Source organism: Sorex araneus, chromosome 3 (assembly GCF_027595985.1).
Source record: "Sorex araneus isolate mSorAra2 chromosome 3, mSorAra2.pri, whole genome shotgun sequence".
NCBI lineage: Eukaryota > Metazoa > Chordata > Mammalia > Eulipotyphla > Soricidae > Sorex > Sorex araneus.
The window spans coordinates 86,508,238-86,519,418 of NC_073304.1; the positions used below are offsets into that span (position 1 = coordinate 86,508,238).

The 11,181-nt window shown below is 59.0% G+C and overlaps 1 protein-coding gene across 1 annotated transcript; it reads left to right on the forward strand.

Moving 5' to 3' along the window:
- Nucleotides 1–358: 358 nt before the first annotated feature.
- Nucleotides 359–10,460, forward strand: DLL4 (delta like canonical Notch ligand 4). Its single transcript, XM_004609581.2, has 11 exons — nt 359–915; nt 1,033–1,302; nt 1,847–1,904; nt 2,701–2,967; nt 3,543–3,603; nt 3,687–3,817; nt 5,522–5,691; nt 5,811–6,030; nt 7,707–8,421; nt 8,890–8,998; nt 9,518–10,460. The coding sequence occupies exons 1-11, from the start codon at nt 850–852 to the stop codon at nt 9,521–9,523; spliced, it is 2,073 nt and encodes a 690-aa protein (XP_004609638.1). The 5' UTR covers nt 359–849; the 3' UTR covers nt 9,524–10,460.
- The last annotated feature ends 721 nt before the right edge of the window (nt 10,461–11,181 follow it).

Here is an 11,181-nt window from a genome sequence, read left to right on the forward strand (position 1 = left end):
CTAGGGTTCCCGAAGCTCCTGGAAGAAGGGGAGATGGGATTGAGTGCTGCTTTCGTTTTCCCGGCTTAAGTTTTCATTTTACCTGTTCCAGGGCTGCAGGTAACTTGCACAGGTTGAGGTCTTAGAGCCTGCGGGGACTCCCCAGTGTCTCCGCCCCACGACCATCCTCAAGCCACACGCCCCCCCCCCCCAACCTTCCCTTCCTCCTCCTCCCCCGACCCTCATCTTCCCGAGGCCGGGGTCGCCGTTCCTAAACTGGAGAGTGAGACGCCGTCCGCTCTGGCACGCGCAGGGCTGGGGGATCCGTGGGCCGGGGAGCGGCAGGGGCGGGGACCTGCGCCTGACTGGCTGGCTGCTAGCGGGGCCGGCGGGGGCGGAGGCCCCCTCGGGGCGGCGCTGGGACTGTAGCATCCAGAGCGGGAGGGGAGGAGAGAGAGTGACCGTAGGAGACTGAGTGACAGGCGTGAGGATATAAATACGGCAGGCTCGGGCGAGCGCAGGTTTCAGTAGCGGCGCTGAGCGCAAGCTGGAAACACGAGGTTAAGGAGCCACAACTCAAGCCGCCTCCCTGCCGTGGACCCGGGCACCAGCCCGTTTGCAGCCCCTGGATTAGCCCGAGGACAAGTCCTCCTCCTCGTGGCCGCCGCCCAGCCGCCCTTACCTCCTGGATTACAGACCGCCGCGGCAGTGGGAGCGGAGTGAGCCAGCCAGGAGGCGAGGCGGGAGGAAAGCCCCCAGCAGAGCCCGGCGTTTCAGTGCCCCCCTCGGGCGGGCGGACGCGCGGGAAAGCAGCGCTGCGAACCGAGCCAGCGACAGGGCCGGCGAGTGCAAAGAGCGACGCCCCAGGGGATGGCAGCCGCGTCCCGGAGCGCCTCTGTCTGGGCGCTCTTGCTGCTGGTGGCTCTTTGGCAGCAGGTAACGTCCCAAGTCCCCTCTATCCCCTCCCGCCGATCCCCGGGCCTGAGCCCTGGGCGTCCGACCGCGAAGCTGATCGCTCCCCTCGCTCCTTCTCCCTCCGTCCCTGTGCAATAGCGTGCGGCTGGCTCCGGAGTCTTCCAGCTGCAGCTGCAGGAGTTTGCCAACGAGCGGGGCGTCCTCGCCAGCGGGCGACCCTGTGAGTCGGGCTGCAGGACCTTCTTCCGCGTCTGCCTTAAGCACTTCCAAACCATCGTCTTGCCCGGCCACTGCACCTTCGGCAACGTCTCCACGCCCGTGCTGGGCATCAACTCCTTCGCCGTCGGGGACGACAGCAGCGGCGGCGGACGCAACCCTCTTCAGCTGCCCTTCAATTTCACCTGGCCGGTGAGCACAGCCCGGGAGGCCACAACACCCGAGAGAAGGAGGCTCCCCGGGATCACAGTCCGCCCCCCTCTCCCATGGCCCCGACTTTGTCGCGCCCCTCAAAACAAAACAAGCCAAGAGTGCTCTCTCCGTCTCCTTTCTTTCCTTTCTCTCCCGGGACCTCATCCTCGGGAAGGCTCCTAACTAAGTCTCCCCCTTCCGAAGCCCCGGACACAATTTTCATCACCTCCCACCCCGGCCCGTCTGGTTCCGCGTCTCCCGAAAGGCTCCCGCGTACATTTGCTCCATTCCTCCCCACTCCTCCCACCCCGGTTCTCCTCTCGCCTTCCCAGCTTACGCGCTAAACTGCGCGCAAACCCTCAGACCCGCAGAGCCGTTATGTTGACCCGGGCGCAGTAACTGTATCCTGCAATTAGAGTAATGAAACCGGCTGCCGCGAGGCACCACCCCCACCCGCCCTCCCCGCCCGGCTCATCTCCCCGTCTCTCTCTCTCTCTCTCTCTCTCTCTCCCTCTCTGACTCCCCTCCTCCTTTCGCTTCCCAGGGTACCTTCTCACTCATCATCGAAGCTTGGCACGCTCCGGGAGACAACCTGCAGCCAGGTGAGTAGCTCGCTCGGCCGCCACAGGGGGGCGACACGGCGCAGCGCCGAAAGAGTTAATCTGCACCGGGCGGGGGAAGTGCGGGGTTGGGGTGGGAGGCAGGACGCTCCGCTCAGGCCCGGAGCTGCGCCCCGCGCTGGCCGCTCCGATTCCGCCCGCTGCCTGGATTCTGAGCACAATTGCGTTTCCTGCGGGTTATTTTTGGCGTGGGAACGCGGGGAGCACGGCGGTGAGAAAGGCCGAAGCTGCCAGCACCGCTGACGGGCCCCTTCCTGTATTTTACACCTTTCGCGAATTCCGCTCCTTTGGAAAGGGAATAATGGCTTTGGGATGTTGTTCTGACACAGAGGAAAAGGATATTTCAGCAGCACAACAATTCTCACTTTGAAAAGGAAAAAGAAAAGCATTACCTATCTCCGCGGGCAGAACCCCTGAATGGGCACTGGGACCCCTGGTTCCCAGGGCCCACCCCAGCCTGAAGGGCTTTTCTTTCTCTCTCTTTCTCTTTTTTCCCCCTTTCCCCCATTTTGACCTCTTTTCCTCTTTCCCCTCCCTATCGGCCTCCAGAACTCTGGCTATCTTCACATCCTTCCATTGTCCCCTTTCTGAATGGTATCAGGGCCCTGCAAGGGCACTCACAGACAGCCAGGCAGGGGCACCGTTGGGTTCCTCAGGTCCTGCTTGCTGGCAGGTGGGGGTCATCTGGGCAGCGGGTGTGATCCAGCAGTTGCTGGCCCCCCTGGGGAACTGGCTGCCCTCCTTGACCTCTGCCCCTCCTTGACCTCTGCCCCTTCAGAGGCCTCGCCACCAGCAGACACGCTCATCAGCAAGATCTCCATCCAGGGCTCGCTCCCTGTGGGCCAGAACTGGCTGCTGGAGGAGCAGACCAATACCCTCACAAGGCTGCGTTACTCTTACCGGGTCATCTGCAGTGACAACTACTATGGGGACAGCTGCTCCCGCCTGTGCAAGAATCGCAATGACCACTTCGGCCACTACGTGTGCCAGCCAGATGGCAGCCTGTCCTGCCTTCCCGGCTGGACCGGGGAGTACTGCGAACAGCGTAAGCGGCCAAGCTCCCACCTGCCTGGAGGGGGTCCTCAAGCATACCCCTTGTGGCATCCTCTTAAGCCCTGATCTGCCTCCCTTGAAGCATGGGGCCCCCGATGCCTACTCGCTGGGCCTCAGGGGACACCAAGGGATACTTAGGATGGCTTTGGGCTCAGATGGCTCTTCTTACACACCTCCCTCCCTTGGCAAAGCCCACGAGAACCCCATTATTGCAGTCTCTCCAGCCTGGAGTCTCTTGGAAGGGGTTGCCATTTCCCTTTAAGATACCCAGGGCGGGGACACAGAGAGCACAGGGAGTAAGGTGCTTGCCTTGCACGACAACGTGGTCAACCCGGTTCAGTGCCACGCACCACATACAGTTCCCCATGCAAAGCCAGAGGTCACTCCTGAGCACACACGCAGGAACGGCCCTGAGCACAGCTGGGAGTGACGCTCCAAAAGAAATCAAACAGAATGAACGATACCCGTGGCTCTTCTGGAGGCATCCCCAGGGCCAGGAGAAAGGAGACTGGGGTTTTCAGAGTCCTTGGCACCCCAGCCTCACCCAGCTCTGTTTCATCTCTGCAGCTATCTGTCTTTCTGGCTGTCATGAGCAGAATGGTTACTGCAGCAAGCCTGCCGAGTGCATGTGAGTAGGGGCGGAGGCGGGGAGGGAGAGCCAGCCCCTGGCCAGGACCTCATCTCACCCTCAGCCTCTCTTCTGTTCTGCAGCTGCCGCCCAGGCTGGCAGGGTCGTCTCTGCAACGAATGTATCCCCCATAATGGCTGTCGCCATGGCACCTGCAGCATCCCTTGGGAATGTAACTGTGACGAGGGCTGGGGAGGCCTGTTCTGTGACCAAGGTGAGTCAGGGCCATGACAGGAGACAGGGGGCTTAAGGGGTCAGGAGCAGAGCCAGCAGCTGCACTCTGCTCAGTTGGCTTTCCCGTGATCCTTCAGGGAGCTGGGACTTATCAGGAGAGTCGCCACCGGCCGAGAATGAGCGGGGGAGGGTTCTGTCTCTGCCCAGGGCTGGGCTGGTGGGCTGGCTGGAGAAGCCAACTGGGTGGCGTGTTGGAAGACGAGGGCTCGGGCGTACATTCCAGCAAGGCCAAGAGAGATGAGCAGGCTCAGTTCCTCTTTCTTCCTTAAAGTTACCGATTAACCCCCTAAGTGTTTGCTTACCTGCCAGCGCTGTTTGAGCAGCTCTCCCCGAAACAGCTGCCTGGTGGGGTGTACCCACCGGCTGCCCCAAGGCTGCAGGCGAGCTGGGCCTCTGGGCGGAGTGACATCTAACCGACTTCTCCAGGTGGGCACAAACTGCCTCCCTGTTCTCCCCCCACTTGCCTATGCCAGGCAGGTGGCTGAGCCCACACAATCTCTTCCTGGTGCTTGAGGGATCTGTCACTCTGGGTAATGTGATTAGGAATTTGCCAGCCCCAGCCCTGGGGAGGAGCCTTTTCTCCTCCATCCTGGGGGCCAGCAGGACCAGGTGCCTCCCATTTTCAGGGTCAAATAGTGTTGCTGCTGCCATGGAGATCTGGGCACAGGCCCAGGAGGGTGGGCTGGGGGGCTTGCCAGGACCCAAAGAATTGCACAGGCCCTGACTTGCAAGCAGCAACCAGGGGCTTGGAACTCAGCCCCTGTGAGCTTTCCTCCACATACCCTGCACAGTTCTTGCATGCCTCTCTCTCTGTCACCTCTCTTCTCTCTCTCTCTCTCCCCACCCAGACACGCACACCTGGCTCTTTCCTCTCCCCTACGTTTATCCCAGAGTCATATACTCATCATTATGCAAACAGCCGTTACAGTCCCCATATTTGCTCTGTCTGGTTCAGCCCTCCCTGTTCTTCCCGAATAAAGAAAACAATACTTATATTTCAAAACACCCTCCTAATACCCTCCCCATTTAGAAATGCCGGTTCACTCTGGGCAGTGAGTCTCACCTCCACTCTGCCACTTCCAGCTGCTGCAAGGCTGCCCCCCACCCCCTCCAGCCTTATCAGCTGCCCTCCTTCTTACACCCTTTTTTGACTTCCTCCTCAGCCTTGCCCTGCCTGCCACTAGTCTTCCCTTCATTCTGCCCAAGCTAGAGATAGCCACAGGGGTTGAGTGGCTTGTCTTGCTCATGGCTGACCATGACTTGATCTCCAGCACCATATTATCATCCCCTGCCCCCCACCAGGAATGGTCCCTGAGTACAGAGAGCCAGGAGTAAGCCCTGAGTACGGCTGGGTGTGGCCCCCAAACAAAACAAACAAAGGTTCTGCCCAGGCTGACTGTGTCTGGGAGCTTACCTGGCAGGCTGTACCCTCTTGTGGGTTTTCCACTCTTTTTTTTTTCTTATAAAGTAGTTCACTATATATGTAAAAATTTTGGGGGGAGTTTCCCACTCTTGACAACTATTCGTGTTGGCTGCTCTACATACAGGATTTCAGTGGGGAGAAGGGTGGCCGTTGGTCCAGTCTCTTGGGGGCACCCACCTGTGGTGGCCTGGCCCTACAAGGTGCCTGGAGGTAGGGTCCATTCTCTGGCTCTGCTCAGCTGCTTTACTCTTGTCCCCACAGATCTCAACTACTGTACCCACCACTCCCCATGCAAGAATGGGGCAACTTGCTCCAACAGCGGGCAGCGGAGCTACACCTGCACCTGCCTCCCTGGCTTCACCGGCATAGACTGTGAAGAGGAGCTCAGGAAGTGTGATAGCAACCCCTGTCGCAATGGAGGCAGCTGCAAGGTGAGGCCCTGGACGCGAGGGAAGGCAGACCCTACCAGGTGTGCTGACAGATGGGCTCCAGCCCCCATCGTGCACTCCTGCCCTCCCCCCCCCCAGTCTGACTCCCTGTCTCTCTCCAGGACCAAGCGGATAGCTACCGTTGCCTGTGTCCCCCTGGCTACTATGGCCTACATTGTGAACACAGCACCTTGAGCTGCGCTGACTCCCCCTGCTTCAACGGGGGCTCCTGCCGGGAGCGCAACCAAGGGGCCAGCTATGCCTGTGAATGCCCCCCCAACTTCACCGGCTCCAACTGCGAGAAGAAAGTGGACAGATGCACCAGCAATCCGTGTGCCAATGGTGCGTTCTATTGCCTCCCTAAGCTGGTGGAGGGGCCTGAGACCAGGGGAGCCCTTGGGGAGGGAGGACAGGAGCAAGACTGGAGATCCCCCATCTCCACTCCCCGCTCTGGATAGGGAAGAACTTGTTTGATCAGCTGGGAGCTCTCAGAGAGGAGCAGGTTTGCCTCAGGTGCAGGCATGGGGAAAGTGGTCTATGTTCCATGGGGATACCACTCCTCTTCCGGGTTAGGGCCCTGACCTGGCTGGGATGGCCTTTGACCTCCCTCTAGAAATAAATCCTGGGGGGCCAGAGCGATAGCACAGCGGGGAGGGCATTTGCCTTGCACGCAGCCGACCCGGGTTCAATCCCCGGCATCCCATATGGTCCCCCACGCACTGCCAGGAGTAATTCCTGAGTGCAAAGCCAGGAGTAATCCCTGAGCATAGCTGGGTGTGACCCAAAAAGAAAAAAAAAAAAGAAATAAATCCTGGAAGAAAGGCAGACCAACACGGCCCTTTTTGGGGGGCCAGAGTGATAGTACAGCAAGTAGGGCATTTACCTTGTCCAAGGCAGATCTGGGTTGGAACCTTGGCATCCCTGTATGGTTCTCTGAGCATCACCAGGAATCACCTCTGAGAACAGAGCTGGATGTAGCCCAAAAACAACAACAAAAAGGCAGTCCTCGGGGTTGGAGTGATAGCACAGTGGGTGGGGCGTTTGCCTTGCACTTGGCCGACCCGGGTTCGATTTCCAGCATCCCATATGGTCCCCTGAGCACCACCACGGAGAATTCCTGGGTGCATAGCCAGGAGTGCACCTGTGTATTGCCGGGTGTAACCCAAAAAGAAAAAAAAAATAAAAGGCAGTCCTCTTCCAGAAGTCCAGAAGGCCTCATCTTGCTCTAGGGCCATGGGAGTGGGTAAGGTGTAAGTGGCTAAGAGCCTCTGGGGTGCAAGCTGGTGGTGCTCAGTAGCCACAGGTGAGGCAGGTAGTAGTGCCAGGCAGGAGAGCATGCTTGGGCGCTGGAGCAGGTGTGAGCCCCAGGGCTGAGATGGCATCCCGAGAGTCCTGGGCTCCTTCAGCACAGAGTAGGAAAATGTGATGCCGGAAGTCTGTACATAGCGATGATGATAAAGACAATGGTCATTGCCATTATGTGAACATTTGCTCCATTCCACCCAAACTTGTTCCAGGGCTGGGGATGTGATCAAAGGAAAAGTTCTTAACTTGCTCTCAAGAGACATGGGTTCAATCCTCAGCACAGAAAACAGAATACAGGGTCCTGCCTTCAGGCCTTGTCCAGTCTAGCCCCCCAACTGCTCCCCGATGGAGAGAAGACCATTAAAACCCTAGATAACAAGTAAGGAAACCGAGACTTAGAAGTGAGGGAAAGGAGCAGGGGCCAGGTCCCCAGCTAGAGGGACAGCTGAGAAGCAAGCCCCGTCTGTCTGATTCTAGAGAGAACTGGAGGAGAGGCCACAGATTTTCTAGGTGAGCCCACGGAGGCATAGGGCCTGGGCTTGCCCTCAAAGCCAGGGGCACGCTCAGGAGTGATCAGGCTCTGCATACCACACAGGGCCGTGTGCATGAAGGCAGAAGGACCCCAGCTCCTTCCTGGGAGGGGGTCCCCACCTGCTGTCCTGGAAGCTTCCCAGGCGATTGCTGACTCATGTCCCCTCCATGCACACCCACAGGTGGCCGGTGCCTCATCCAAGGGCTGAACCGAATCTGCCGCTGTCGCCCAGGATTCACAGGCGCCCACTGTGAGCAGCCCGTTGGCAACTGTGCCCGAAACCCCTGTGCTCACGGAGGCACCTGCCACGACCTGCAGAATGGGCTCACGTGCACCTGCCCGCCTGGCTTCTCTGGCCGGCGCTGTGAGGTCCCTCTCCGGAGCTCTAGTGGGGATGCCTGCTCCTCAGGACCCTGCCTCAATGGGGCCACCTGCTACCCCGGCCTCTCGCCCGACAACTTCGTCTGCAACTGCCCCTACGGCTTTGTGGGCAGCCGCTGCGAGTTCCCCATGAGCCTGCCCCCCAGCTTCCCCTGGGTGGCTGTGTCCCTGGGCGTGGGGCTGGTGGTCGTGCTGGTATTGCTGGGCATGGTCGCCGTGGCGGTGAGGCAGCTGCGGCTCCGGCAGCCCGATGATGGCAGCAGAGAGGCCATGAACAACCTGTCGGACTTCCAGAAGGACAACCTGATCCCCGCTGCCCAACTCAAGAACACAAACCAGAAGAAGGAGCTGGAAGTGGACTGTGGCCTGGACAAGTCCAACTGTGGCAAACAGCAGAACCACACATTGGACTATAATCTGGCCCCAGGGCCTCTGGGCCGGGGGACCATGCTGGGCAAATTTGGCCACAGTAGTGACAAGAGCTTAGGAGAGAAGGCCCCACTGCGGTTACACAGGTGAGTGGCGTGTGGAGGTCCAGGGTCTGCTGGCCAGCCCTGTCCCCAGAGGCCTGGCCCACTCCAGGGATACTTTATATGTGAATCAGGGGTTTTGCTGCTGACAGGAGGAACCTCCAATAAGACTCCTGCTGGGAGTCCTTTGTCCCACCCTCCCATTCATTCACTCACAAATACCAAGTTTGCCTCTTGGACTCTTGAATTTTGCACCTTTCCCTTGTATGTGCTCAGCCTCTTGTGGCCGCACTGGCTTTCTCAGGCCTGAGTAACCAACCTCTGGTGAGTGGGGGTGCTGTAGCTCTCCGAGGGACCTGCTCCTCAGCAGCCCCAGGCCAGAATTGGGCACCGCCAGTCTCTGTCTCTTCTCCCAGAGCTACCTCTGCCAGTGTCCTTTGGTGCTCCAGGGTCCCCCTGGTCTCCCCCTGCACCCTGGGCCCCGCCTCAGCAGCCTGTCTTGTGTTCCTGCAGTGAAAAGCCAGAGTGTCGGATATCAGCGATATGCTCCCCCAGGGACTCCATGTACCAGTCTGTGTGTTTGATATCAGAGGAGAGGAACGAGTGTGTGATTGCCACGGAGGTGAGTGTGGGGCGGCCGGCCCCCTTCTGCCTCTGGGGGATGGGAATGTAGCCGGGTTCCTCTCCACCACCTCAGGGGCCGGTCCCAAAGCGGGGGTCAGAACCCCTCCTTGACGGGCTGGGTTTCGGGGCTCTCAGGCCAGCCTGCTGGCCTTGATGCTCCAGGGGGTGAAACAAGAGCCGCGGCAGGGAGCCCGGCCCGGGCTCTTCCTGCTGTGTTGAGGCTGGGCGGCCGTGGCTCCTGGCCAGCTCTCAGGCGCTGCTTCCCAGCTGCTGGTGGGTGAAAGTGGCCACCTTGTGTCCCTCCTGCCCTTCCCGCTGGCTTCTTGGGTCGGCCCACCTCACGGGTCCTCTCGCTGGCACCTTCTGGAGGCAAACAGTGGGGCACACTGTCTCTTCTCTGCACCCCATCTCCCAGGCTTCTCCTGGGCTACTCACTGGCAGGCCGACTAAGGCAGTACAAAGGGTGTGTTTGGACCCTAAGGGTAACCCACTTCCCTTCTTTCCATGTGCTTCCCAGGTATAAGGCAAGAGCCTCCCCGGGACACCCCAGCTTTGCCCAGCAGCTGGACCTTCCTTCTGCACTGTTTACATTGCATCCTGGATGGGACTTCTCAATATGCAACGTGCTGCTCTCAGGAGGAAGAGGGATGGGCAGAAAATGGACAGACTGGACTTGCCAAGAGACGCAGTGCCCTCGTGCACCTCTGGGTGTCCGTCCGGCATCAGATTGGCAGCTGCACCGGGCCAGGGGAACAGACAGAAGAGATGCTACTTGGATCTGCCTGGCCCGCAGCAGTCTTTACACGGCTCTTCGGGGGGCTTCGACCTATTTTCCCGAGGGCAGGGCAGTGGCCTTGGGGGGGCCTGGAGCTTGCCGCAGCCCCCACTGGTAATCGTGTTTCCAAAAGTGCCTTTGGCCCAGGCTCTGTGGTGGCAGCTGGGCTCCAATCAGACAGGAGAGAGGAGGAGTCAGAGCAGGGCCAGGTGGGCCAGGAGCCCGGGTGAGGTTCTTGGCAGGAGGTGCCCTGCAGGTGAGGTGAGTGCTCCAAGGGGAGGAGCACTTCCAGCCTGCACCCCCTGAAACACTGCACAGGGACAGCCGTCCTGCCGCTGCCCCAGGTGCAGGTCCTGTGGGATGTGCTCCACTGCAGCCAGGGCGGCCCCAGGCCTAACCAGGGAGCTCAGGGCAGTTCTAGCTGAAGTTCCAGGGCGGGGTGGGGGTGGGGGGCTGAGCACTCTCACCACCAGGCACACGTCTGCCCTCCAGCCTGCTCAGCGGCCCCCTGCTGCCCAGATACTTTTGAAGCGACCTTCGGAATCAATAATATGAGTTTTTATTTTGTTTGTTTTTTGTAGTTTATTTTGGAGTCTAGTATTTCGATAATTTAAGAACCAGAAGCACTGACCTTTCTACATTTTATAACATTATTTTGTATATAATGTATATTTATAATATGGAACAGATGTGTACAGGAGTTTATTATTACTTCTTGGGTCCTGTCTTTGTAATGGTAAAGTGGGAATTCTCTCTAACTCCCCTTATGCAACCCCTAGGTGCCTTCCCAGGACCCCCCAGGACTTGTGTATGCATTGGGGTGTGGCCTGCCCCAGGCCTCCATCCTCTATGTTCCCACTATTCCTTGGTCAACATGTCCTTGCTCAAATTTGAATCTTTCTTTTTCCTCTCTTCAAGTCTGAAAAGCATAGGGGGGCTCTCTAGTCAGCTTTGGGGGATGTGGCCATCGGGGCAAGGGGCTTGCCTGTTTCTTCCTATTCCAAAGGATTCTCCTTTTGGGAAGTGGACCATGAGGGTGGCTGCGCCTTCCTGCTACTGCAGGACTGTGTGTGGCTGCGGTCCCCGCCCCCCATTCCCTGTCTCAATTTAGCCGAGCACTGGGGTGGGGAGAGGGAGGAGGGGGCCTTTCCTCCGTCTAGGCTGAAGCACTCTGAAGTTTTCTATCTCTGCTTCTCACCTAGCTCACCTCTAGGGTGCAGCACCCACCCTAGGGTGGGGCAGTCCTCCCTCGACAGCAGTAAGCATGGCCCACGGGGAATCACAATGAAAATCTGCGCCATTGACAAAAAGCTGAGCAGATGCTTCCAGCTCTCAGCCTGTCCATAGTAAAGCACAATGGGTTCGCCAGATGCCTCGCTTCCAATAGCGTCCAAGAGTGCTGCTTG

Bases quoted from the DNA above. Each gene is read 5' to 3' on its own strand.
- DLL4 (XM_004609581.2), top strand. From the start codon at position 850: ATGGCAGCCGCGTCCCGGAGCGCCTCTGTCTGGGCGCTCTTGCTGCTG. The intron at 1,303-1,846 runs GTGAGCACAGCC...TTCGCTTCCCAG, and splicing joins CCTTCAATTTCACCTGGCCG to GGTACCTTCTCACTCATCAT. The intron at 2,968-3,542 runs GTAAGCGGCCAA...TCATCTCTGCAG, and splicing joins CGGGGAGTACTGCGAACAGC to CTATCTGTCTTTCTGGCTGT.